The sequence below is a fragment of the Sporothrix schenckii genome (genome assembly GCF_000961545.1).
Source record: "Sporothrix schenckii 1099-18 chromosome Unknown Cont41, whole genome shotgun sequence".
Classification (NCBI taxonomy): Eukaryota; Fungi; Ascomycota; class Sordariomycetes; order Ophiostomatales; family Ophiostomataceae; genus Sporothrix; species Sporothrix schenckii.
In genome coordinates, this window is record NW_015971142.1 from 2,903,283 (window position 1) to 2,929,830 (window position 26,548).

Consider the following 26,548-nt stretch of genomic DNA (forward strand, 5'->3'; position numbering starts at 1 on the left):
ACCACCGACCTGGCAGGCGGAGACGACAGCAACCATCTAAACAACTCGAGGTCTACCATCTCAAGAAACATGAAACTTTTCGCAGTCGTTTGCTACCTAGCCTAACCTGCCCCAAGTGCCTCCTAAAAGCAAGCGAAAAGGAGGCCAGGATGGATTGTTATTCGCGTCTAAGCCAGGAAAGGAAGTCGACCAAGGCTTGATGGGGGAAACATAGTTCCTTGAGCGAAGATCCACGGATTTACGGCATGGCAATACGGAGTAGTGACCTACGTGGCTGCCATGAGTGAAGCACGGTGGTGAATTTGCCGCTAAAAAAACGGGCGGCCTGGCCGTCCAACGCCAAAGCCTCCGGTCCAGGTCCGCTAGCGAAGAGTGCGAGAGTGGGTACCGTAACCGGGGTAAAGACCCATGACAGATGGAATCAAAGAAACAAAAAAAAAAAAGTTGCCAGGAAAATAATAGTCGACAAGAGGAAATCGACAATAAAAACGAGACACAGCACAGGCGAGACAGCAATACAGTGCAACCGGGCACGAAGAGGTCTCAGGCGAGGACCCAGACAAGCAACAAAGCAACGACACAACCCCAGAATCGTCGACGGCAGCGGACTCTATCGACAAACGAAAAAAAAGACAGGAAAAGAAAAACAATAGCAAAGAAAAATCGAATAGGCAAGGATCACCACAACCTGCACTAACCTTCCTCTCCCGTCTGCTCACCCTCCGTGTCGGCCGTGGACTCGGACACCGGTATAGCATTGGTCCGTCCTCACGCAGCTGCCCATATCTACAGTCTCCACGCAAGATTGTCCATGCGCTTTTCTCTGCACAACCCTTCATATTGGCCGGTTTGACTTGTCAATCAACCTACGACATATGTACGCCCTCCAGCTTGACAACCTTGACACCCCCACTGCCGCTCGCGTCGTGGTGGCCGTGTCTCGCCCGCGACTAGGATAGCGTCGTCGTTCATCTCCGTTTTTATATTGTCGTCGGCTCTCTTCTTGTCTTCAACTTCCTGCCCAGGCTCTTGGCTCTATTGTCGTATTATCGTAATTGCTTCCCTGTCTTGCCCATGGACGCTTGACCTCTTCCCATCTCAATCTCCGTCGACCGATCCTTAGATTGTTCTCACACCAGCTTACTTCTCATGCCGCATTACATTCCTACCTTTGGACTTTTATCATTTGTTGTCTTCCCTCACCTAGCCAACCCACAGTCATAAATACAATGGCCCCCGACACAGAAAAATCTGAAAGGCCACCGTCGCCCAAAACGGACATCACCAGCGACGGCATCGACAACGACAACACGGTCGATTATACCCAAGACGATAACACGCCGACTGCCCGGCCACCCAGTCCATCGCCAACAGCCATGGACAAAAACGCACTCCAACTCCGCCCAGTCCGCTCGACGGCCTCGTCGCGCCAGCACTGCAACCCGCCAATATCCCACGACACCCCCGTCGAGTTTGCCGACGGCCACGCCGACCATGGCGGGGACGACGACGGCGGCGACGACGACGACGACGACGACGCCGCCATGGACGGCTACAACGACGCCGAGAAGCTGCCCTACTCCAAGTGGCGCTGCATCGCACTCGTCGCCACCGTCACCGGCGCCACCTTTAGCAACACGCTCTCTGTCCAGTCCGTCGTCATCATCCTGCCCAGCGTCGGCCGCGACCTCAACATCCCCGACACCCGTCTGCAGTGGATTGTCTCGGCCTACTCGTTGGCGTTTGGCTGTTTTCTGCTGCTGTGGGGCCGCATCGCCGACGTCTTTGGCAAGAAGGCCATCTTCGTCGCCGGCTCGGCCTGGGTCACGGCCACCACCGTTGCCAACCCCTTTATCCCCAATGAGATCGTCTTCAACCTCTTCCGAGGCTTGCAAGGACTGGGCGCCGCCGCCAACGTGCCGACCGCCATTGGCATTTTGGGCACGACGTTCCCGCCCGGCAAGGCCAAGAACTATGCCTTTGCTGCGTACGGTGCCGGTGCCCCGCTCGGATCCGTCTTTGGCAACCTCATGGCGGGCCTCATCACCTCGTACGCCAACTGGAAGTGGGTGTTTGGTGCCCTGGCCATCCTCTCGGGCATCGTCACGGTTGTTGGCTACTTGATCATTCCCGCCCAGCCGCCGCCGCAGACGGTCATTCCGGTTCGGGCCGTCGATGCCACCGCGACTGCGCCTGCCACTGCCGATGCCAACGACTCCACGTCCCCGTCGGTCGCGCTTTCCGCCGTACCCGTCCCTGCCACCTTCCGCAGCATTGACTGGTTTGGCGCCTTCCTTGTCACGCTCGGTCTCGTTGGTCTTTTGTTTGCTCTCACCGAGGGCAACGTCGTCGGCTGGTCCACCCCCTGGATCGGTGTCATCATTGGCCTCTCCTTGCTGCTTGTGGCTGCCTTTGTGGGCTGGCAAATGTGGCTCGAGACGCCCAGCAACGTCCGCAAGCAGATCGCCGGCCACGCCTGGCCGCCGCGGCCCCTCGTGCGCATGTCCATCTTCTCGCGCTCGGCGGGCGGTGGCCTCTTTGCCACGTCGCTCGTCATCATGGGCTTGTTTTTCAGTTCCTTCATGGGCTACCTCGTCTACGCGACCTATCTTTTTCAAGACTACCTCGGCCTCAGCGCCATCCAGACCACCCTCCGTTTTATTCCGACGGGCATCGCCGGCATCATCACCTGCTTCTGCGTCGCCCCGCTCCTCGGCCGCGTCCCGACGTATTGGATCCTGTTGTTTGGCAACGCCAGCGTGAGCATTAGCAGTCTTCTCCTGGCGGTTCCCATTCCGTTCCGCACGACGTCGTATTTCGCCTACGGCCTCGAGGCCATGGTGCTGTCGGTGATGGGTGCCGACACGGCCTGGCCCAGTCTCACGCTCTTTGTGTCTCACGCCCTGCCTCGCGAAGACCAGGCCCTCGGCGGCGCCCTCATCAACATGGCCGGCCAGGTTGGCCGCGCCATCGGCCTCGCCATTGCCACCGCCATCCAAACGGCCGTCATGGCCTCGGCCCGCGGCGTCTCGGTGGCCAACGTCGGCGGCACCAAAGTCGACGACGAGCCCACACTGCGCGGCCTGCGCGCCGCCAACTGGTTCAACTTTGCCCTCGGCGTGTGCTCGTTCCTGGTCGTGCTCGTCGCCTTCCGTAGTTCGGGTGTGATTGGCAGCAACGGGAAGCCGCCCGCCCAACCATTGCGCGTTGAGGTTGCCACCAGGTCCTCATCGTCTCCTTCTTCGCCCGAGCAGGAGGTCGATGTTGAAAAGGGCCTGAGCACAGGCGCCACGAGGCGTACGCCAACCGTGGCTGAAACATGATGCTATGACGCGAAGGAGCAAGCAGAAAAGGAGACGACGGAGGTATTGGATGAGGTCATGACGAGAGGACAAGCAATCTGTCCGAGAACATATTCCTCTGGTGTTTATGTCCCATGTGCCTTGTGTCTTCCTATTCCTTCTGTCTGTGTTGATTTTACTCACCTTTCTTTTCCTTTCATTTTTCGCTTCTCTTCGTATGCCGAGTTTTCTTTTCGTTTTCGTTTTTGTGATACCAGCGTCTTCCTTTTTCATTCTATTCTCAACATCTTCTTGCTCTTTTCCGGACACGATTAGAAGTCCAGGGCATACTCGGTATGTTTACTTTAGCATGTTTATTCTCATAAGTTTTCATATTTGTGTCACACATTTTTCTTATCATTTTTGAAAAAGTTTATTTGAAAGACACATCCACAACAATTAGTAGCATGATTATGATCGCCAAAGTTTGGAATGGGACGGGCGTCGTACACAACCCATAGTTGAGCCATAGTTGCAAAGAGCAAAAAAAAAGCCCCAATAAAATACGGTCATTCAACTTTCAACTTGTTTACTTCCTTTTCACCTGACCTTACCACGTGTACCAAACCCACGCGAAAATGTCTCAGCCAGTGCGCCCATCCATCGCACATCCCCAACGGTGATCATTTCCTTGGTGGTATACATTTGTACTATCATACCACACGATTCTAGAAGATCGTGTGGTGTCGTGTGGCGTTTGCCTCTGTCATCTCGCCAAGCTCTGGTCATACATTCGCACGAGTTTCGACATCTACATTAAAATTTATGAACCTTTGTGTCGCTGCGCAATGTCTTGACAGTGCTATTTGCTTCCGAATTTATTTGTATCCTTGAGCCATTTCTCATTAAGGGGTATTTTGTACTTTCTCTCGCATATCATAATATGCTACACGAATTCTCCTTCTATGGATTCGCTTCAGTATATTGTGCTCCTCCTGCACCGACTCCCGGCACGTCTCCAATTCGACTGCCGTCTCGGCTGATAAAGCTGTCCATGCGCCCAAACGTGCCGCTGCTCAGCCGTGAGAAGCGGTCGGTGTTGGCGCCATTGGCACCGCCCAGCCATCCCGGGACCGGCGTCCCAGTTCGGTCACTTCGCACAGTAATTGCTGGCGAGGGCAATCGAGGGAGGCCCTTTGCGGTACTGTTGGTCGGCGCACTCAGGCCACGCTGGTGACCGCGACGGGCGCCAAACGGGACAGGCATGGGGCTTCCAGCACTCTTTTTCACCTGCAGCAACCGGCCGAGTCCTTCGCGTGATCGCGAGAAGACCTCCCAGCTGCTCTCGTCAACATCGTTGCTGTCCATGGTCCCAAACGGACTGTCGTCCACCTCGCCCGAGCGCGTCCAGTGAGACGACCGTGTGGATGCACGGCTTAGAATGCTTCGGTCAGCCACCGTAGCGGCGTCATCGTAGACGCTGGTGCCACGACTTGCAGGCGTGTCCCGGCCGTCCCCGCCTCCCGTCGACGACCGTCCTCGCATGTACCGTGACAAGCGGGACATCCAACTAAGACGATTGGCACGGGTCGGGCTGTGGGCATTCATGCGTCTGGCAGGAATGCCCTTGAACTTTTGGATGCTCATGTATGAGTCGGCGTCATCGTCATTGTCATTGTATGACACCTGTCTCTGGGGTACTGGGGAGCCCTCCAGTTCGGCATAGTCGGCCACCACACGCTCCGAGGTCGGTAACTCTGCCATAGGCGTGCGTGCCCGGCCAGGTTCCCTGTCTTCCGCGTTTTGATTATGTCGCCGTGGTACTGGACGGCGCCACCTAGCCCATCTCCGGTTGTCGCCCGTATGGGTACTCCGCCGCTGCCAAGGCAGACGGGGTAGACTACTCCACCATGCTCGTAGCCGGCGCCAACCAGCCTGCCAGCGAGGTCGTCTCCGATGGACCCAGGCGCCGACACCAACGGACGACCACCCAAGAGAAGAATTGCCATCGTGTACTGGGGGCTCGGTGTTTGGTAAGCCACGCCCTTGCTCGCTCGGCTTCTGTTGTTGTCGAAGGTTGCGCCGTCTTGACAGAAGGAAGAAACACGCAATGGCAGCAGCGGCGACACTCAATATCACCGCCATGACGATGGTGGCTGTAAAGGCACTTGTAGGGGTTTTGCTGGCCAATGCATTGCTGGTGCTGTTGGTGGCAGTGGCGCCAGTAGAATCGTCACCACCGTCGCCTCCGTTGTCAACGGACGGCGTTGGAGACGTCACTACAGTCGATTTGAACGTCAACCCATGCGATACGACTTGGACAGTACTGGTGACTGGTTCTGGTGCGGACGATAGTGACGCAGTCGTGGATTTTCCTATGACCGTCATAAACCCGACGGCAGTGCCGTCACTTGTTGCTGTAGATGTTGTTGATGGTGACGACGACGATGAAGACGGTGACGATGACAGTTGTGTGTTCTGCGCAGTTTCTGAAGAACTGGTGAATGCGTCCGGTGTCTGTTTGGTCGGTGGTGGTGTCGGTGAAGGAGGCCGTGTCGATTGCGTTAAAGGTTTGCCTCCTGGTAGTATCCGGCCCGGCGTCAGTGGGTGCGTTGCCAGTATGGACAGGTCGACGTCACGAAACCGGATCTGAATGGCCGGCCCAACTGTGATAGTGGCACCGGCACCCGTGCTCGTCTGCAATACACCCCAAACACCGCCCCGGAAGTCGGTTGTGTCCGATGTGCACGTCTGTCCGCTCGGCACACACCATGCCACAGTCTCACCGGGAGCCACGGCGGGAAACCCCTCAGTTGTTCGTGGCGTGCCCGTCAGAATGCACTCGTCTCCAACTTCAAAGCCGTCTGGGCAGATAGCCGGCGAGTAGTACTGAAAGCCCTCGCCGGCCAGGTTGCCAGCCCACCCCGGTGGGTCGCACGTTGGTACCGCAACGTTGGCAGAAGGGAAAGAAGGGAACTGAGACGGCAGTTTGGTCGTCGTCACCAGCCACGACGTCGGACAGGGAGGTGTGAAGACGGTAGTTAGCGCCGCCAGCGGGGCGGTGCCGCCGTGCAAGTCTGCGCTCATGGTGAGGATGGTGGAAGAGGGGACGACGGTGCGGCGCCGACGCACGCCATGGGAGTGATATTGTTGCGATGATGTATGTGCATATGCTGGTGATGTACGCAAAAAATGAGAGAAAGCAATGAGAAGAGAGGGGAGGAAAAAGAAAGAGGGTATCAAGGTGGTATATGGAGAGTGGACAATGACAGTCCCATAGGAAAACCTCAGAATGAGACACAAGACGGGGACATCGTGGGTAACAGCTCCCCGATTGTACGAGCAAGGAGTGAGGGGAATAGAGTTCCCCTCCCCTGTCTAGGATCGTGTCAGAGAACCACCCAGATAGCATCGAGGTGTGTGTCTGTGGCAGACCGGGGCCGGGCTGGCCTAGACGAACAGGCCAAAAGACAGGCTCAGCAGACAAGCCCTGTATCTGGTCCAAGTCACCATCGAGCTTTCCATGACAAAGAAAGCAAAAAAAAGGAAACATGCCGAATCTCAGACCACCATCCACACTAGATGATGGTAATGGGTAACTTTGAAGTGGGCAGTGAGAGGCAGACACATGCGGTAAGATTCAGGCACAGACCCGGAAACAGCACAGAGGATGTGCAAATATATGACGAGGGTGGACAGAAAACTCGCAAGTCGCCGGGATGCAAAAGGATGGGAAGGGGAAAGCCACAGGCGAGGGTGGCCAAAATGCAACCCAGGACCCGAGACAAGGGAAGGCATGTATGTGTCTCGACTGACAGCAGGGGAGACGTGGGGTGTCAGCAGGAAAGGTGCAGCGGCTGAGGCTTTAAAGGGCATCGTAGAGTGGTAAAAAGCAAGTATCGTAGAGAAAACGAGCCTCAGATGCTACACTGGTGACATCTTGGCAGCGCTTTATCTTGACAGGCAGGAGCCGGTTGCCGGCTGAGGCTGTTCCTGCACGGAAGGAGCAAAGGAGCAGAGCAGCAGGGCTGGGAAGGTGCATAGAAAAGGAAGGAAGTGCGCCTCGTGGCTTACAATTACTAGGAAACAAAAAAAAAAAATGTAGGCCGCAGCACAACACAGGACGGAGCAAACGACAATCGACAACGAATCAGGATTCTTATTTTCTGCATTTACCTTTACCATCATTGACTCTAGATGAAAATGGGACGCATTGTCAATCGTCTGCTTGTGTAGAATAGCTTTTCTCGCAGTAAGGCTTGTAAGTGGGCTCTTTTTGCTTTAGGAATGTGAGCGACAAGACCGCGTTCAGCGCAAATGGAAGGAGCATCCAGTCTATCAAAGATACGACGAGCGCTTAAAAATGGCACAAAAAGAAGGAGATTGTTCATCCTGAGAGGGACAAGAGAAAATCATGTCCGCCACTTACCGATCACGGATCGCTCAAAATATCCCCGGTCGTCGATGAAACAGGTACTGTTGGTACTTGGAGGCGGGGCCAGACTAGACCAACATGGGTGCCAACAAATGTATGTGATGTTGTCGGTTGAGTCGGTTCTCTAATTTCTTCACCATTTCTTCATATCTTATTCGAGGCGCTTGCTACGTTTTCAACCTTCGGCCTTCTTATCAGGTCGCATCCGTTCTCTAACTGCACGTTCTGCAAACCGCACTGTCGTCGTTATCCGTCATCTAAGGCGGAATCCGTTTCAGTTTCGCATCCTCCCCCCTGCATCTTCACCACCCCTCACTCAATCCTACATCGTCCACAAACCTTGACAAAATGCACGAGAACGAGAAATAGAAGAAAATCAACCCGCTGGCGTAGACTAGCCGCTCTCGTTTTTCTTTGATTTTTCTTTAACGAAAGTAATCGTAAAAGAACGCAGGCAACAGAGGCAAGAAAGAATCAGAAACGCAAGCCAGATTAGGCTGCGTGTGGCGATCCCAAACAATCTGCTCGGAGTCGGAGGAAATGCCCATCAGGTCCCAGTGCTACCCAATGAGCCAATGCCTCTTCGGATACTCTGTGTTCGACCAGTGGTGTGTATCTGTGCACTAATCCTCCATAGAGGAGAGGACACGGAACGCGTATGAGGTATGTACAAAGTGTAACATTTTGACACATTGGTGCCGTTGTTCCCTCTACAATCAAACAAAAAACATGCAGGCCGCACTAATACTCCGTAATGCTCTGTCTGTGCTTCCTTGCCGCGAACATCCCGCGAACACAGCCACAACCAGGTTCAGGCTTGTCGTTCGAGGTCGTTTTGCGGGTTTTCCTGGTTTCTTTTCTGTTCGTGATCCAAGATGGGAACATGTGATGCGTTTGAACCCGCGGTCGCACGCCAAGAGGCAAACATACAACACCCCGTCTATCACCCTCACGAAAAGCTCAGGATAAGGTCGGTACCGCTGGCAGGACCTCTCATCCCAGAAGGATCGACCAGGGAGGATCTACGTATGTGCATCACGTTCATCATAGCGGTGATGTGCTCCGCATCCCAGCACATATCCAGAAAGACAACCGCAAAAATATATCTCGTCCGTTGTCTGACCGCTCTAGGCGCAATTCAAAACATACGTGCTGTATGCATAATATACGGAGACTTTTGTGGAGCGAAAGCTGTATGTTTTCCTGTCAGCTCAGATTAGCTACACTTGCACGTTCACACTCCCCGTCCCAGAAACGTGCTCTCGCCAAACTCCTTCTCCGCCATTTGGAAGAGTGGCAGCCCACCAAAGTACCCTGCATCGGATGTGCCGATCGCCTTCCAGGAGTTGAGCGACTCCTCGGGACCGATTGTGGTCAGTTCATTCCGTCTACCACCAACGGCCGCCTCCGCAATCATCTGCACCTGGCTGCATTTTTCCAAGAGGACGAACCAGTTGACCGCCGCCTCGATCGACGCACCCGCCGTCAGGATGCCATGGTTGCCGAGAAAGGCGGCTTTGCGGGAACCCAAGACCTCTGCAATACGCCGGCCCTCGTCCGCCGCCAGCACAACACCCGCAAAGTTGGGGTAGACCACGTGGTCGTCGTAAAAGATGCAAAAGTCTTGCGTCAGCATGTCGAGTGTGCGCCCGGTAGCACACATGGCGCGGCCGTACAGCGAGTGCGAGTGTGCCGCGCACTGTACGTCCGGCCGTGCCTTGTGGATCTCCGAGTGGATGGCAAACGCGGCGTAGTTGAGCATCTTGTTGGGCCCGCCCTCGAGCACCTGTCCATCATGGCTAACCCGCAATAGGTCGTCGTCTGTGATTAGGGCAAAGTGCGTGCCAAACGGGTTGACCCAGAAGCTGGACGGGTCGACGGGGTCGCGCACCGTGATGTGTCCGGCGATGCCCTCCATGAAGCCGTGCTTCGCAAAGATGCGGAAGGCCAATGCAAGGCGGTGCTTGAGCCAAGAACGGTACTTGAGCGGGTCTGCGAATACCGGTGGACGGCCATACTCCTCATTGACGTGCGCAAGAGTTGGGTCGCCGGAAACGTCAGCAGCAGAAACTGAACCCTCCGTTTTGGACGATGTGCCATTCGTTTCGACAGCAGACGGAGCCATGCTGGTGTAGTGTACGGAATCTCGCTGAAGTAAAATCAATAACCAGACGACAAAATAAGTTCAAATAGAGCCACGAAAAGTAAAGTTCATCAAGACAAACAAGCTCGCAACCCAATTCGGTTACTTACACTGGTCGTTCCCACCCACAGATAGCTTTATCAAGACAGCAGCCCACACAACTCCGGCCATCTCCGTTACATCGTTATCAGAGCACGCGGATAGGCAGTCCGTCGGTATTGTGCATACGGTAGTGCATTGTGTGTCGTATGAACTGACAAGGCTACGAGGCTTGGTTATTTTGAGAATAAGTAAATATAAGAAAAGTATTGATTAAGAAGGCGGCTGTTGGGCGGCATCGCCACCGCTGTTTACTATGCTGGTTTTCCACCGCTGAGTTGCCAAAGTTGAAGGCTCCACTTTAATCCGGAACTCACAACTGCCACTGTTCGCCGTAGAGCTCTCACCAAGCTCCTCATCGTCATACACGCCCCATCGCGTTGACGTCGACACGCGTGCGTAAAGCTGCAGCTACTCATCACCACCTTCATAACAACACTGAACAACTCATCCTAACCTCCAACACACGCCTCACATCCATCCACCCTTATAGCACGTTAAATATGGGCGACCGCGAGTCATACCGAGAGCATTTTTTCAATCACAACTGGAAGGCGGTACGTCAAGGCCACCGAATGCCGGAATCTAGTGAAGTAGAGAGCAAAGAACAAAGACTGACCTGACAGGGACCTCCACCGCCGGCTATTATAGACGGTTGCCACTGGTGCCAGTTACGGGCGTTTCCTACACATCGCCAGTACCCGGTCACCATCGTCAACAAGACCGGCGATGGTGCGGCACTGCCCAAGGACTTTAAATTTATCACAGAGTCGATCTTGACGCAGGGTGTACGTGCGGCCGAGGCGAGTTTCCGCAGCGGGTGCAGCTGCACGGATGCGCGAGCGTGCCGTTACGACGGCTGTGAATGTCTGTCGGACATGCTCTGGGAAGAAGAGCCGACAAGCGACGATAGTAACAGCGAAACAGAAACAAGGGCCAGCGGCAACAAGGTTGGCCGGCCTGCCAAGTCCGTAATAGGAAAGCAGCGACGTGTCAAGTTTGCCTACCACAGCCAGGGCGACAAGGCGGGACTCCTGCGCAGCCGCTACCTCGACAGCCGAGAGCCCATCTACGAGTGCCACGAAGGGTGTGCGTGTGCGGCGAGCACGAGCACAGAGGCGGGCGGTATTGGGGCAGACGTGTCGGACGACACGACCTGTGCCAACCGTGTCGTCGAGCGCGGCCGTCGCATCCCGCTCCAAATCTTCCGTACCGAAGACCGAGGCTGGGGTGTCCGTACGCTCGTCGACCTTCGAAAGGGCCAGTTTGTCGACCGCTACCTCGGTGAGATCCTGACAGCGCGGGAGGCCAACCTCCGTCGCTCGGCAGCCACAATGGCCCGCCGCAAAGACGTGTACTTGTTCGCCCTCGACAAGTTTTCGGACGCCAACTCGCTCGACAGCCGCCTGGCCGGTCCGCCGCTCGAATGCGACGGCGAGTTCCGTGCAGGCCCGACGCGGTTCATCAACCACTCGTGCAGCCCCAACCTGCGCATCTTTGCACGCGTCGGCGACCACGCGGACAAGCACATACACGACCTGGCGTTCTTTGCGGTGAGCGACATTGCTGCTGGTGACGAGCTGACATTTGATTACGTCGATGGCATCGTGGATCTGGCGTCGGACGCGCGGCACCACGTTGCCGGCATGACACCGTGTCTGTGCAAGAGTCCCAACTGCCGTAAATTTCTGTGGTAAAGACGCAGTGACAAGCAAAGAGGAGAACGGTTTACGAGGACGGTCATCAAGCGTTTGATCTTGACAGTATGTATGATACGCATCTGCCTCACGACATTATGACAGGAAATACTACGCTTCGTCGAGAAAGCACATAACAGCAGGAAAATAAATATTTGTATTCAAGAATCGATACGAACGCGAGGGTGTAGTCAGCCGGATGTTCGCGGCCCGCGTTGGAAGTGCTTCCAAATCAATAAAAATAGAAGTCAGCTCCATGCGAGGCTGATCATGGGATCCAACGTGCAGCGGATTCAGTGCCCAGTAGCGGCCACCAAAAGCATCGCACAGCGCATGCAATTACTGCAAGCCTTCAGCCGTCAATCGGCACAGCTGCAGTGGTAACAGGCGGGTGTCGCAACACGCTAGCGCAACCTGCCCCCCTCCCCTCAGCTCTCCAATAAAAAGCTCGGTCCACGTGGTGACGTCTGGCCATTTTCGAGCAAAAGCACTCCACTTTTCGTCATGTCGCTAAACCCAGCCTGGCCTTCAGGCGTCGTTTAGCACCGCCCATCTGCAATACGCCAACTTCTCCGCTCGTCTACATCGTCTGGCTCTTCATTCTCTCCAGCAATGGCTTTGTCTCGGACGTGCGCACCAGGGGACCATTTCTACCCCTCTCGTTGATTCTGTTTTGGCACAGAGTCCTTGGCCGACAATAAGGGTCTTGATCACCTGTGGTCTACGACCCGTTTCCACGAGGCTGCACCTACCGTTGCGCCGTCCTTGCGCGCTCTTGCCGTCTCCGCACTTTTGGTCGCCGTCTAGTTGCTCTTTGTCAATTTTGTCTCCTGTCCCCTTCCGGGCCCTATATTCTCAACCAGTTCTACCCCTTACATACCGTATCTGCGCATCTCGCGATCGCCCTGCCAGAGCCGCCGTTGCGTTCCGCGGGCCTTCTGTCCTTGTTTCGTTTTATCGTCTGTTGCCCCTCCGCTTCTGTCCGTTCCTACGTCGCCTCCTCTCTTCGTCCACCTCGCGTCTTCTCCTTTACCCTTTCAGCCTCGACCGTTTTTTTCGGGTGACCATGGTCTTGTGCGAACATTAGATACAACTACCATCGGACAACAGTCAATATGGTGAGCTCTCCCTCTTCCTCCACATTGCGTTCCCTCCATCCCAGAGCTTGCTAACACATCACCAGGGCTGCTGTTTCTCCCGCCCCGATGGCCCTAACTCGCCCTATCCCGGCGGTGCACCTACTGGCTCTGGCCGCGCCATCAATGTCCAAGCTTCTGGCGCTGGTTCGGCTACGTCGGCCGCCGCCGCTTCTCTGGCAAGGAGCGCTGGTGTGGCCGGCGCTTGTGCTGGTGCACGCAGTGGCGGCGACCGCGACGGCATAGATGCCGGCGGTCTCTCTTCCTCCTCCTCGACGCCCCCGACCGGTGGCAGCCGACAGCTACGAGCAGCCGCCGCTTCTGGCACCTCCTCTTCCTCGACACAACAGCGGCTGCCCGCACAGGAGCTGTCCAAACATATCAACAAACCAATAAAACGGCGCCGCTGGACCTCCCGGAACCGCGTATGGACCCGGAGCGCCATCGACCGCGAACGCACCGACTTCTTTGATACCCGCGTTACAGGCCGCGCCGAGATCTGGCAGACCCTACGTGCCGCCCTTGAGATTATGTGGGAGGCCGACGTCGTCGATGCAGCAAGGAATGCCCATGCTGGTACCGAGACCGAGTCTCAAGCAGCCACCACCGCCTCTCTAGCGTCACCCACGTCACCCACGTCACCTACATCACCCACAAAAAGCGCAGGCTCCACGGCATCTTCTGAAGCTACGGAAGCTCGCACCACCGCCCAGACTATCCTCGATGCCGCCGACATTACCCTGCCCACCGGTGACATGGCCCAGGGTGCATACGATGCCTTTGGTAACTTTTATGCCCTGCCGGCGTGGATCGTCTCTGACCCCACCAACTTGGCCAGCGACCCAGAGCACAACGACTCCGACGTCGATGAGACCAAGGGCGCGGCCCTCGATGACCCGGGCAGCGAGGCCAACCTGTCGGAGGATTCTGACTATGACAACGAAGGAGAAGGCGATGGCGATGACGATGACGATGACGAAGATACGTGTGGTGACGAAGCCCGGCACCGCCTCGATACGGCGACAGCCTCGCCGACAAACCCCCACCGCCGCCGCCGCCGCCGCGAAGAAAAAGGAAAGGAAGTCGTCAACATCGCCGCCGCTGCCAACCAGTTTACCGTCCGCGCTCGCCTCAGTGTCACCTCCCGCGACGTCATCGTCTCGCTCGGTCGCGAGGAGCCCGTCCGCAGCGTGGCCCACCGCATCTCTGAAAAGGCCAAGCTCCCGCACGATGCTCGTGTCCGCATCGCCTACCTCGGCAAGATTCTCAAGGACGGCACCTCGCTCCAGGCCCAGGGCTGGAAAGAGGGCCATATCGTCAATGCCCTTGTTTTCGGGGCGACATAAAGGGCAGTGGCCATCTACGATTCCATGTCACTCGCCTCACACGTTTCTTGTTCACTTTTGGCTGCACAATATCTTCCTACGTCTGTCTGTATTCTGCATTTTCGCTACCAAAATACCCCATGTCCTGTTCATCATTTTCGTTTCCATTTACACAGTTTTTGTTATATCCAATCGCTTTCTAATCATCTACTCCATGACGAGGATGCCACTGGTCGTATCCAACCGCAAATAGGGCGGCTACGTACTGTTTTGCACTATGTACCAAATTTGGTCTAAATGTAATCGCATTTTTTTTTGCGCAGTTTGTCGATAACGTCAGTACCATATTTCTCTCTCACATATACCCAGAAATCAGTGGCCCGAATGCAATATATTCCATGACAAAACCTGCATTAATGAAATTTGATCACGATCTCTGCCAAATCGGTGTATTTTTGTATATTCCTTGCCTTCTACCCAGGTAATTTTAACTTGTTTATGTTGCCAAACATCAAAGCGTCTTCATCCCATCGTGTAAAACATGCCCACTTTTTTTGGTTCTTTCCGACAGCATATAATAAACGAAACCGGAAAGGTTAAAGTAAGGAGAGAGAGACAAATAATAATATAAGAAAAATGGAGCTAGAAACACGTCCCTAACAATGACACAAACAGGCAAAGATAAGGAAGACACCATCATCAACAACCATCACCAGCAGCTGTAGCAAAGTAGCAGCAGGGTTGTGAACAACGTCAGATTCAATAATTAGAAAGACGGCCGACCAAGAACAAAAATGAAACGAGAGCGCCCTTTTTCCGTTTTAAGCCGCGACGCCAATCTTGCTGAGGCCCTTCAGCGAGCCCAGGCTGAGGGCCAGGCCTTGCGATCTGCTGCGTATCCGCACAAAGCCCGTGATCGGGCCGTCCTCGCCCTCCTTCTCAATGCTCAAGTTGGCCAGAGCGTCCTCGCCTGCAGATGGTTAGTAGGGGCATTTTCAACAAACAAAAGTGCAGCGACATGTAACGTACCAAACACGCTGCGTGCGTAGAGGTTGGCGCTGAGGAACTGGCAGTCGCCCTTCATGGCCGCCTCGGGCGTCAAGCAGTTCATGTTCGTCGCCTTCATCAGGCCCTCGAGGAAGGCGCGCAGCGTCGGCGCCTTGCTGTTGATGTTCACCTTGTTCTCCCACTCGAACTCGGTCCACATCGACCGGAACTGCGTCTCCGTGCACGTTGCCGGCACAATGTAGTCCATGATGTCCACGTGCAGGTCGTTCAGAATCACCACGTTGGTGTCCGTCGAGTGGGCGCCGTCGTACACCACGTTGCCAAAGATGACGCCCGTGTCCGTGCTCGACACCTTGATCGTGCACTGCACATTGTGGAAGTCGTGCGGCGCCAGGTTCTGCGTCGTCGGCCGCTCCACGACCTTGAGGTCGCCCAGCGTGGCAAACTCCACCGACAGGTTCTGCAGCGTCTCCGTCGTCTGGTTCACCAGCAGCACGTCCAGCACAATGTCGAACTGGTGCACCTTGACGTACGCCTCGACGTACACAGGGTCCGAGAAACCCGTCAGCTGCACAACGCGCGACAACTTGCTCGACAGGTCCTCGGCGCCGCTCGCGTCGCCGCCCGTCGCCCGGTCCAGGTCGGCCTCCACCAGGTCCGTGCTGTCCAGCGTGTTCTTCTTGCTGAGCTGGCGGATCGACACCACATCGTCGACCTGGATGGCCGTCTTGGCCTTCTCGTCGGCAAGCTGGGCGGCGCGCTTCTTCTCCTCGGCGACCACCATGTTGCGGAACGCCTTCCGCGTGTCGTCCAGGAACACGGTCTCGAGCTCCTTGTGCTCGCTGAACTCGGCCAGACTACGCACCGACGTCATGATGCGGTCCACCGAGTCCTCGTCGATTGGCGCCTTGACGAATTGGGACTGACCGACACGCACAATCGAAATCATAATCAGCATAGCCTCAGCGCGCAGCGCGTTGGTGCGGGCTTTGTCGGGCGAAATCTCCGAGTGGCGCATCACCAGCTTGGTCAGTGTCGCGGACAAGACAGTGGCGAGGTAGTAGTCGCCGTCGAGGATCAGCTGGCGCAAAGGCGGCTTCTGAGCAGCCTTGACGGCCTCTAGACGAGCCGCAGCGGCCGAGGTCTGGCTCGTAAACGCAGTCTCGGTGGCGTAGGTACCGTCAGCGAGCACGCGTCTGGAGCCCGTCGGGGCAGCCGGCTTGCCGTTGCCGTTGACCTCCTTGGTCTCCTCATCCGGCTCGCCCTGGTCCAGGAGTCTCTGTTCGGACGCCAGGATGGGGATCTCGCCGAGGCTAGCGCGGATGCGCTTCCACGCCTCGCGAATGTCGTTCTCGTCCACTGAGTATTCGCCGATGATCCAGAGGATGCCACGGTACACCTTTCCCGCGCGCACCTCGTTCAGGGTCTCGAAGAGCTTCTGTACAATGGTAGCGCGCAGCTTGGGGAACTTCTCGACGACCTCCTTGACAAAGTTGATGACGTCGACGGCAGAGGCGTTGTTGAAGTCGGCAACAAAGTCCATGAGCAGGTCAACCACGCTGGCGGCCACTTCCGAGAACTTGATGGCGCATTGGTGAATGCTGTGGATGAGGAGCTGGCGGTACTCGGCGTTCTTCTCGTAGTCCTGGTCCACCGTCTTGGACAGCTCCTTCTTGAGGAGCAGGACAACCTCCTCGACGTTCTTGCTCGAGACCATCTCCAGGCCAATGTCGAGGGCCTTCCGCCGAACATCAATGTCTGGGCTGGGCAGCACCCGGAGAACCTCCATGACCAGGTCGTCGAGGACGCCCGGGTTCTTTTTCCGCAGCTGGTCAACGCGGTCGAGGACGATAAGCTTGACGTTGTTGTCGGCCTCCTTGATGCTCAGCTCGATGAACTTGCCAGCGGCAGCCTTGACGGCGACGGGGTTGCTGGTCAGGGCCGTCAGAGACGACGCAGCTTCGTACACGACGGTGGACGTGTTGGCTTCGAGAAGGTCGAAAATGAGTCTCAGATACCGGGCCTGCAAGAGATTGGGGTTAGTATGCGCACATGCCTCGCGTAAAGGCTCGGTCAAGGCGGTTACGTGCCTTGTTGTGACTGTTCTGGACAGCATCCTTGCGGATAAACTCAATCTCGGCAAGCTGCAAGAGCTCCTCTGCGTTCGGCACGCTATCGAACACGCTTGTGAGGTATGTCAAGGCAGCCTCGTGGCTGATGCTGGCCAGCGAGGCAAAGCCATTGCGCTTGCAGGTGGGGTCGGTCTCGGTCTCGATAAACGTCGCCAGGAGCTCGGCCGCGTCGGGGATCAGGGCCGGCGAGTGCTGGAAGATAGAGGCAATGGCAAAGACAGCGTTCTTGCGCACGTACGCGTGGCGGTGCTCGAGGCACGAGCGCGCCGACGACAGGAGGGGCTCAATCAGCTCGGCCTCGCGGAGCTTGCAGAGAAAACGCAGTGTGTTGCCACGAATGTACTCGTTGGGGTGCTGCAGGTCGTTGCGTATGCCGTTGCAGACAAGGATCATCTCCTGCTTCAGCTTGCCAGCAGCGTCGAGCTTGGGGCAGATCTCGTAGTAGAAGTAGAGCAGCTTCTTCAACGGCTTGGACTTGGACGGCATGACGAAGCGGATGATGTGCATCAGGATGCCCGGCAGCGGGTCGCCGTTGAGCATGATGACCAGGATGCGGCGCATGGTGTCCAACTTGGACTCATCGTTGCCCTTCTCGAGCTGGTTCTTGAGGTCGTTGAGGGTAGGGACGTCGGCCGCATTGTCCTGGTGGATCAGGCTGTACGCCCCATCGAGAAACGCAGACATGATGGCGGCAGGTCCGAGACAGCGAGAGTATCGTGGTGCAATGTCCAAGGTCGATCGGGAACTAGATTAGGAGACAGGGGAGGAGGGGGAAGGGCCAAAAAGACGGTGGACGGTGAAAGCCCAATGCGAGGTCGCTTTCCGTGGTTTTGGCAAAGTGGCGGGTTGAAAAGGGGCGGGGGAAGCGGTGCTCGCACAAACACGCGCTCCTGGGGGGATTGACTGTCAACGGTATGCCGCAGCTTGGAGAGAGGTGTCGCGAACCAAAGGTGCGGCGTGGGTGATGGAAGACGGGCGCGAACGGGGTGACGTTGCAGGTTGTGTGAGGCAGAGAGGTTCGTTGCTCTCTGGTCGTGTCCACCTTCTCCCTATTTCCCAAAGAACAGCGTGCCAAATTGGCCCTTGCCAATTGTGGCCCTTGAACCCCCCTTTGCTGGCTTGTGCCTGCTGTGGGGGCTTACAAGCTAAGGCGGTGAGCTGCGGGCCAGGTGGCAGAAACGAGCCGGGTGCGAGTAATGTCACGTGAAATATGGGCCGTTGCGCGACGCCAGCCCTCAATTCGCACGTTGGAGAGAGTTGGCTTTGCAGCTAAGAGTTCATTGCCCACACTGTGCTTCGTCGACGACGCGAAAAGCTTCGTGTTTGGGGCTTGCATCTGTTGCTACCTTCGCCATCGTACGACAGCAGCCACGATGACGTCCACAAATGAGCAGTTCTACCTGCGGTACTAGTAGGTCGATATCTGAGGGTTCGCCCGAACTCTTTTTGGTCCAAACTAACATTTCGTTTGCAGCTCCGGCCACTCGGGTCGCTTTGGCCACGAGTTCCTTGGTACGTTTGCAACTGCGTCTCTGCGCGTGTGTCTCACAGGCCATTGGCTAACCGTGCTCTAGAGTTCGATTTCCGTGTTGTTGGTGATGGGCGGAGCGCCATTGCGCGCTATGCCAATAACTCCAACTACCGCAACGACAGCCTCATCCGGAAAGAGAGTATGTTTGGCTCTCTGTCACCACCCTGCTACCTTTGTGGCTGTAGCTAACAGTCTTACCACAGTGTATGTCAGCTCGGTTGTGATCGAGGAGATCAAGCGAATTGTCAAGCTCAGCGAGATCATGAAGTCCGTCTCTCCCCTCTACTGACGTGAGCGAACGTTACATCCTAGAGTCTAACAACTGTGACGCAAACAGGGAGGACGATGCCAAATGGCCCCAGAAGAACAAAGACGGCCGGCAGGAGCTGGAGCTGCGGATCGGCAGCGAACACATCTCGTTTGAGACGGCCAAGATCGGGTCACTGGTCGACGTGACAGAATCATCGGATCCCGAGGGACTCCGCGTTTTCTACTACCTAGTGCAGGATCTGAAGGCGCTGGTCTTCAGTTTGATCTCTTTGCACTTCAAGATCAAGCCGATCTAAATGACACTCTTTTTGAGAGCTTCTAGCGGACGCCAAAGGGCAGGCAGACGCCCGTACAAAACAAATACGAAATTGATACCCGACCGGCGCAGAACGGCGCAGAACGGCGCAAGCGACAGACACTCCTCCATATCGGGTATTGGGACGATAGAGGAATGCAAAACATGCATTTACGGGACATTCATAATACGGCACAACCGAGAAAGGGGATAAGCGATAAAGCACGTCGTGCCTACAGTGTCTCGTCTCATTCATGACCTATGCGGCAAAAGCCGACGGAAAACCAGACGGGTGCAAGAGACAACCCTTCCCTAGGCACACGACGTGAACGATCTAGAATAATATATGACTTATAAACGAGATTTCACGACATTCAAATGACGCAGAGGGGGGTGACGCAATACTGATTGCCGGAGTCGACCGGAATGCAAAACCAGGTCGGTGCTTAGGACAAGTGCAAAAGGAACGGTGCGGCGTAGTCTGACGCCTCTCATGTGCTCCCTTTCCTGTGCCATCCTGTGAGCAATATCGACACAAGCGCAGAGACGAGTGCCCGCCTGATATTACTTGTTATATTAACTTGGGCATGCGGGCTGAGATCAAGAGCTGGTGCATGTCTCTCGCTGGCCTTGACGTCGACGTGCATGCACATGTGAACAGGGTTTGACCGGTGGGCTTTTGTAGTAAACTGGTGAGAGCGACGTAAACCAAAACTTATCCAATTATACGTCGCACTTCTCTTCAGTCACAGCCGTTGTGAAGTAGACGTAAAACGCGAGTCGCATATATGTTTTAATCGGAGCCATGGGCCGGCCATATTCAATCAGCCTCGGAATTAGAGTGCTAGCGATGAACCCCTCTTCTAGCCATGGCTGTGGCTCCAGGCATACTCAGTTGTCATGTTTTGTTCTCGATTTTGCCATGCCTTTTTTGTTTGGGTGAATTCAAGCCGTGTGTTTGGTCGACATCGCGTTGGTGGAGGTCCTTGAGTCTGGGCCTGGCTGGGCGGGCCCAATCGCACCCAGCAGCCGCTAAAAAGTGCCCACAAGGCCAGGGCAGTTTGGGCTGAGGCGATATCCACGGCAGGTCAAAACAGCTGTATCTTACCTGCAAGTGTGACATACGAAATACGTACGGCGCATGGTACTCTGTGATATTGTTTCCTGCCGATTGGGCTCATCATATTCTGTACAAAACATCAAATATGTGAAAATGAATGCGTCAAAATGTGACAGTCACACAGCATTTCTATGCGCAAACGGCCAACAGGATCAGATACCGCGTTGGCAACTCCGCCGCGACCGCTCCTCCCCCCCGGCTGGGCCTGCAAATCAATGCGTTGAGTCCCTGGGACGGCGAGACGGCATCCCAACCATCAACTGCCACCTGCTAGGGCACGATAGCCCCTCTTTTTTCCCAGTCTCTGGTCCAATGACCCTAGTCGTCATGTTTCTTTGTACCTTCCCCAATTGTGGCACTTGTGCCTTCTGCATTTGATGTTCTTTGGCTCGTTCTTGCATCTTTCTCTCGTAATTGATGTGTCTCTTTCTCGTCTCCTTTTTCTGCATCATCGCGATCCTATTCGTCCTCTTGCGGCTCTCCCACTGTCATATCCTTAGGGCGGCTTCTTTCGCGCCCGGTCGTGCCCTTTTGCCGTCGCATTGTAACCAGACCTCCACCGTCTCGATTTCGTTGGTTTTTGCTTTCTCTAGTGATCTTTAGCGTCCTTTTCGCCCTGGTGCCTCCGCCCATTTCGCCTTCTCGAAATATCGACAGACTCACAGCACACGCCCAGCCATTGAATGCCATTTGGCTGCAAAGTCAACGTGCCCTACCATTCGTCGTTGCGGTCTCGCCTTGCCTCGCTATCTTCTTCTCAATCACGCCTTCGGCTGCCAACGCTCTTCAACCCCGAACGACTTTTTTGCCTTACAGGACGGCACTCATAGGAAACTGTACGACGTGTCTTGCATGTACTTGCATATCCTTCTGCGACGTGACATCCTCCGGCCTCGATTATCCCTAGCCTCTACCCGACTCTTCCTAAATCCTGTTGCTGCAGCCCAAATTCAGGACTCGTATCACGGACGCATCGTCATAGCCGTGCGCTTTCGTCGCTCAACCGCATCCGCCCGTGTCATTTTCAACGACCTTTCGCATTACTGCCGCTGCCGATCTACATTTGTCTCCGTTTTGCGTTTTTATCGGCTTTTGCATCCTTAAAGTCACAAAATCCGGGGTTCAGAACTTCTACGACCGGCGGCCCCCTCTCGCGACACTGTGGATAATACGGCGCTGACCCGTACACTGTCCATCAGTCCCATCCAACCTCTCGTCTCCAGTCTCCAGCCAACGTCTCTTTCTCTCAACTCTCCGTGACCAACGGCCGATCCGTATCGACGGGCCTCGACGTACAACCGTGTCAATTCGTTGTGTCGATCGTTTTCGTCGGCCCGCATCGACTGATTTTTTGCTTTTTTGGTTCTCTTTTGCGCCTTTGGCATTCTTCCGCAAGGCTACCCGGTGGCACTTGCGCACCTTGACACACGCTTCTCATCTGCTGATCGCCACCATTTCGCCCGCTCGAACCTCCAAGTGCGTCACTAGATTCGACGGCAGTATCGAAGCCGACGAACAGTCTACGGAAAGGGGCACGACGACCTTTGTAGCTTTTCCTCGCGATTGTCCGATCTCGGTCCCTCTCATCTCCAGTGCGTCATTTCTATACGCGCCACGATCACTGCTGCCACCTCTACGTTTCTCCTCCATCCTCGCACCAACCATGCCGACTCCAGCCTCCCGCGACGAAAACGATTCTGTCAACTTCAACTCCTCATGTCCAGATGACCAGGCGCCTCGTGCGCAATCTGGCTGGCTCCATCCAACACAGTCCCCGTACGAAGAGACTAGTCACTCGCACCACGAAATCGCAATCGCCAGCGGTAGCGGTAGCAGTCATTCACAGCCGCCGACCGCAGTTGACGGCGAGCAGTCGCCTTTGCCCGCACCGTCACCACCAACCATGTCGCCAGTTCCCCCACTAAGCACCGATCGACCGGCGGCCCCCGAGACCGAATCGATATACTTGAATGCAAGCGAAGGGCATGACAGCCCGACGGACCCCGTGGATCCAGCCGACAAGCCATCAGACACAGACGAAGAGATGCCGGACATGCATACCCCCGGTACCACGAGCAATAGCGACAGCCACGATGACCAAGGCGATACCAGTGACTCGCACAGCCGCCACAACATGATACCCCGTCCCAGCCGTCTCAGTGATGTGCACATCCGCAGCCACGAGATTGCCCGGTATTCGATCCCCGAGATGGAGGTTTGGGAACCATATGGTACAAATGATGCCTTGCGGAGACAGGCCGAGGCGGCCCGGTTCGGTGACAACAGACGGGCAGCCGGACGCAACGATGAGTTGTTTCCGGTAGGCATGGACGGCGAGAAGGCCGAGGATGAAGACATTGAAGTCGAGGCTGCCTGGTCGGACTTCGCGTCTCCATACGCTGGCTGCGATCCAACCTATCCAAGAGTATGCTTTTCTTTTCCCCCACATACTTTCTTCAGCCCCGGTCATCCCACCGCTCACAAACGTTCCCATTTAGCTTATCCCTGCGGCGCCGTCAAAGTTCCTTCGTCCCGGTAGCCGTTTTGTCGGCACCCAGCAATCAGAGCGGCAAGTCTACGATGTACAAGTAGAGATCAAGCATGTTGACTTGCGCGAATCGTTTCTCTGCGGCTACTTGCGGATACAAGGTGAGCATACCCTATTTCTTTCGTATTCCTACTTTTATTCCAAACCGGGTCCTAACACTCATGTGCAATAGGTCTTACAGAGGACCACCCGACATTGACGACGTATTTTGAAGGCGAGATTATCGGCTCCAAGTACGGTTTCAATACCAAACCCAAGTCGTGGGGCGCCAACGATCGCATTGACATGTCGCATTGGGCCAAGTTTGCTGCATTCCGGCCGTACGCAAAGCAGGCCAAGAAAGGCAACTTCACGATAAAGGAGCACCTGCAAAAAGAGAACATATTTATGCGCTGGAAGGAACACTTCCTTGTGCCGGACCATCGTGTGCGGACAATCCACGGTGCGAGTTTTGAGGGCTTCTACTACATCTGTTTCAACCAACTCGAGGGCGTTGTCCACGGCATCTACTTCCACTCTAAGAGCGAAAAGTGCGTTAACTCAACAAGACTGCGCTCGTTGCATCTTAGTAGCACTACCTTTGCTAACAATGTGTCTAGATTCCAGCAACTCGAGCTCAAGCATGTTGAGGACAAAGGCTGCATGAGCGCCGTGGAGTTCCGATGAAGGGCGAACCGCTAATGATGTACGACAACACGATTAACCCATCTCGCATGAATGGAACACGTCCAAACCCGAATTGACAAATGGTCGTCGGGCAAGCTGCCACCTACTGGCATACCGGTTAGCCGATCCTCAGCCAACTGGGCATACTGTTTTCTCCAGACGTCGTCTCCTTATACGATCTCCCACCGCGTCGGCGTACCGCCTATGCATCGTTCCTTTATACTTCCCCATTCTCATCCTTCCTACAATACGACAGTAGTGGCGCAAATTGGACAACTAAATGTTTTCTCCTGCTTTTATTGCTTTTGTTTCTTCGCCTTATTTTTATACGTCGTTTACCGGTTTCGTTCTCAGCCATTGCGTCACATTTTTGGAACATTAGTTTATGCAGCAATTTTTGGAGGTTATGTATCTGTCAGCTCATGGTAAAAGGCTTGTTTTCTTTTGTGTCTGTTTTATTCTTTTTTCCACTCTTTTTGTACCCTGGAGACAAAACATAAAAGATTGATGGCGGCCTTGTTTCTTTACTTACGATAGTGGATGGGAGACTGAAAGCATGGAAATCTTTTGCGTTGCTCTCTTTGTCATCTCGGTGTTTATTTTCGAATACCCTTTATAAATCGCACGCAAAAATGGACAAGCAATTTACCCAGGCTTCAGGTCTATTTTGTAATCCAGTCTTTTGATTCTATTGTCTATAGAATGTCGTCATTTGGGCCTGTTAATCAGGAGCAGGGGTCGGCACCGACGTCATGGCCGGGCCCGGCCTCGAATCTGGCCGAGGTATTAACCCATTGGCCGCCGTCGCGGTGGCTGTGGGTGCTTCTGACGCAGGAGGAGCGTCAGGGGTTTCCGCAATTGGCTCGGTCTTTGCTGGTGTGCTATCACCAGAACTTGATGCCGTACTGCCAGACACTTCAAACTTGCTAAAGTAGCTCTTCCGGAACGGGTTGAGGTCGTTGGCTGTTTGGCCCTTCAGTTTGGGTGCATCCGAAGCGGCTCTCGTGGCAAGTGCAAGTGCGTCGGCGTCGACCTCTGAGTTGGGCAGTCTGCGGAACGTTATCAAGCGGCGAGACCCTGGAGAGTTAGCAGTGGTGAAATGCGGCATTCCTGCGTGGGAAGCTGGCGTGACCTACATTTGTTAAACACCTGGGTACAGACTGAGATGAGTTCCAAGCAGGGATGCGTAGGTACAGGAAGCTCTTGCGCCTCGTCGTTGGCGGTGGGCATCCAGAAGCTGAGGCGGGCGTTGTCGACAAGTGTGTCGGCAGCAAAGCACATGAGATCATTGAGGAGCGCCATAAAGCTGTATGGCTGCTTCGGCGGGATGAAAGTTGGGTCCCTACAAGGTGTTAGAGCCTTCCCATGGCACACATGAACGCCTCCACAGTCCACAAAACGTACTTATACATCTTCTTTCCTGCTTCCACAGCCCACGGCTTCTTCTCGGGATTCCGGACACCCAGCACGCGAGGTCCTTCACGGACACCGTATGGTGGGTCACAGATAATACCGTCGATCCACCGGTGCTCGGCACCGCGGCGCAGCGGGATGTGCGTCAAGTCAGCAGTGAACACGTCTCCAAAGGCAGCCAGCAGCCCGTACTGCTCAAAGTTGCCTCGCACATCGGCCCTCCCGGTGCGGCTTCCACCACTACCACCAGCGCCATTGATGCCCGCTGCCGATCCACGAACGGCCCGCCCATCGATGTCGCTGCCCCAGGCCGTGGCGCCCCAGTGCGCCGCCGCAAGTGGGAAGCTGCCGGTACCGACAAAGGGGTCATAAAACAGCTTTCCAGGCGCGGCCAGTGCCAGATTGGCCGTCAGCAAGGACAGCTCGGCATCCATACTGGTGGTTGCAATATACCGGCGTTTCTTCAGGTCAAATGTGAGACTGGCGTCACGTGCGGTGTTGGCGACGAAGCGCCCCATGTAGAAGTGCTCCGGGTCTGGAAGCTTCTTTTGCACCGACCCAAACGTCCAATGCTCGAATACAGTTAAGACGAGCTCAGGATTGCGCATATCAATGTCGCCGTCGAGCGGCAGGACGGCGCCGAAGCTGTCGATGAGAGCGAGGCGATCCTTGTTGCTGCGCTTGCCTTGGAAAGCATCGGACTCCAGCTTGAAGCTGGACTTGACATAGGGAGGCCACAGCGGCGCCGCACGTCGACTGATGTCCGCATAAAACTCGTCTAAGGTATCGCCCCGACCCCAGAGGCTGTGGATGGACTGGGCCAGCAGAGAGCGGCGGACAAGCCGTGTGGCAGCATCATCGTCGGCGACCTTGATGACGCAGAAGGGGGACTACGATGTGTGAGCGGGGGTTGCGAGTCAATAAACGTAAAGCCGAAAGGATAAATACTCGCCTCAGTGATGTAGGAAACAATCTCAAGCTCAATGCCCTCCAGCGTGGCCAGCGCCTGGATCTCGGCGAGTCGAAAGGACTCGTGTGACTGGCTGAAGCGCACGAGGTACTCCATGGCGGGCACTGGTGACGTTAGCTCGGCCTCCTTGTGCCCTGTTCTCTATGAGTAGACTGTGTGGAAATGACTAGAACATACATAAATAAAACACCCGTGCGGCTTCCGCTTTGAAAATGTCCCCGTTCCTTCCTGTATTGTCGTCGGGTTGGGTTGACAAGCACAAGTGACGTTAAACTTTTTAGTGGGGCAACTCAAAAATTATTGCGAGAAGGTGCATCCCACAGCGTGCAGCCTTCCCTCGGACGACTCGCTTACTCCCGCGACACTGTCACCAAACTAGTGCTGTCCATTGTAGACGTTCAAACCTTGCGACCACTATATTTTTTTTTGTTTTGTGTCTTGCTCGACAGTCGCCGAAAGGTCCATCTTCTGTCACGTCG

General features: G+C 55.3%; 10 protein-coding genes across 10 annotated transcripts; 5 read left to right on the forward strand and 5 right to left on the reverse strand.

The window, feature by feature from the left end:
• Positions 1 to 1,229: 1,229 nt before the first annotated feature.
• Positions 1,230 to 3,323, forward strand: SPSK_07178 (efflux protein; the record flags this gene model as incomplete). The annotated part of the gene is made up of 1 exon (XM_016733845.1): positions 1,230 to 3,323. The coding sequence occupies one exon, from the start codon at positions 1,230 to 1,232 to the stop codon at positions 3,321 to 3,323; it is 2,094 nt and encodes a 697-aa protein (XP_016591282.1).
• Positions 3,324 to 4,244: 921 nt separating this feature from the next.
• Positions 4,245 to 6,368, reverse strand: SPSK_07166 (uncharacterized protein; the record flags this gene model as incomplete). Its single annotated transcript, XM_016733833.1, has 1 exon — positions 4,245 to 6,368. The coding sequence occupies one exon, from the start codon at positions 6,366 to 6,368 to the stop codon at positions 4,245 to 4,247; it is 2,124 nt and encodes a 707-aa protein (XP_016591283.1).
• Positions 6,369 to 8,950: 2,582 nt separating this feature from the next.
• Positions 8,951 to 9,841, reverse strand: SPSK_07835 (class II aldolase/adducin domain protein; the record flags this gene model as incomplete). Its single annotated transcript, XM_016734490.1, has 1 exon — positions 8,951 to 9,841. One exon carries the CDS (start codon positions 9,839 to 9,841, stop codon positions 8,951 to 8,953), a length of 891 nt encoding a protein of 296 aa, XP_016591284.1.
• Positions 9,842 to 10,461: 620 nt separating this feature from the next.
• Positions 10,462 to 11,655, forward strand: SPSK_07647 (histone-lysine N-methyltransferase SUV39H; the record flags this gene model as incomplete). Its single annotated transcript, XM_016734306.1, has 2 exons — positions 10,462 to 10,515; positions 10,585 to 11,655. 2 exons carry the CDS (start codon positions 10,462 to 10,464, stop codon positions 11,653 to 11,655), a joined length of 1,125 nt encoding a protein of 374 aa, XP_016591285.1.
• A 1,115-nt stretch (positions 11,656 to 12,770) lies between these two features.
• On the forward strand, positions 12,771 to 14,137 carry SPSK_10773 (histone-lysine n-methyltransferase clr4; the record flags this gene model as incomplete). The annotated part of the gene is made up of 2 exons (XM_016737055.1): positions 12,771 to 12,773; positions 12,839 to 14,137. The coding sequence occupies 2 exons, from the start codon at positions 12,771 to 12,773 to the stop codon at positions 14,135 to 14,137; spliced, it is 1,302 nt and encodes a 433-aa protein (XP_016591286.1).
• An 800-nt stretch (positions 14,138 to 14,937) lies between these two features.
• Positions 14,938 to 17,940, reverse strand: SPSK_06984 (coatomer beta subunit; the record flags this gene model as incomplete). The annotated part of the gene is made up of 3 exons (XM_016733654.1): positions 14,938 to 15,086; positions 15,146 to 17,133; positions 17,177 to 17,940. 3 exons carry the CDS (start codon positions 17,938 to 17,940, stop codon positions 14,938 to 14,940), a joined length of 2,901 nt encoding a protein of 966 aa, XP_016591287.1.
• A 689-nt stretch (positions 17,941 to 18,629) lies between these two features.
• Positions 18,630 to 19,353, forward strand: SPSK_07943 (protein mago nashi; the record flags this gene model as incomplete). Its single annotated transcript, XM_016734596.1, has 5 exons — positions 18,630 to 18,667; positions 18,731 to 18,768; positions 18,831 to 18,926; positions 18,991 to 19,054; positions 19,125 to 19,353. The coding sequence occupies 5 exons, from the start codon at positions 18,630 to 18,632 to the stop codon at positions 19,351 to 19,353; spliced, it is 465 nt and encodes a 154-aa protein (XP_016591288.1).
• A 1,578-nt stretch (positions 19,354 to 20,931) lies between these two features.
• Positions 20,932 to 21,162, reverse strand: SPSK_08215 (uncharacterized protein; the record flags this gene model as incomplete). The annotated part of the gene is made up of 1 exon (XM_016734853.1): positions 20,932 to 21,162. The coding sequence occupies one exon, from the start codon at positions 21,160 to 21,162 to the stop codon at positions 20,932 to 20,934; it is 231 nt and encodes a 76-aa protein (XP_016591289.1).
• A 973-nt stretch (positions 21,163 to 22,135) lies between these two features.
• SPSK_07443 (vesicle-mediated transport protein) lies at positions 22,136 to 23,686 on the forward strand (the record flags this gene model as incomplete). The annotated part of the gene is made up of 4 exons (XM_016734105.1): positions 22,136 to 22,897; positions 22,971 to 23,121; positions 23,193 to 23,550; positions 23,620 to 23,686. The coding sequence occupies 4 exons, from the start codon at positions 22,136 to 22,138 to the stop codon at positions 23,684 to 23,686; spliced, it is 1,338 nt and encodes a 445-aa protein (XP_016591290.1).
• Positions 23,687 to 24,407: 721 nt separating this feature from the next.
• Positions 24,408 to 26,165, reverse strand: SPSK_07328 (tRNA (guanine10-N2)-methyltransferase; the record flags this gene model as incomplete). Its single annotated transcript, XM_016733992.1, has 4 exons — positions 24,408 to 24,818; positions 24,848 to 25,028; positions 25,091 to 25,989; positions 26,070 to 26,165. 4 exons carry the CDS (start codon positions 26,163 to 26,165, stop codon positions 24,408 to 24,410), a joined length of 1,587 nt encoding a protein of 528 aa, XP_016591291.1.
• Positions 26,166 to 26,548: the final 383 nt, after the last annotated feature.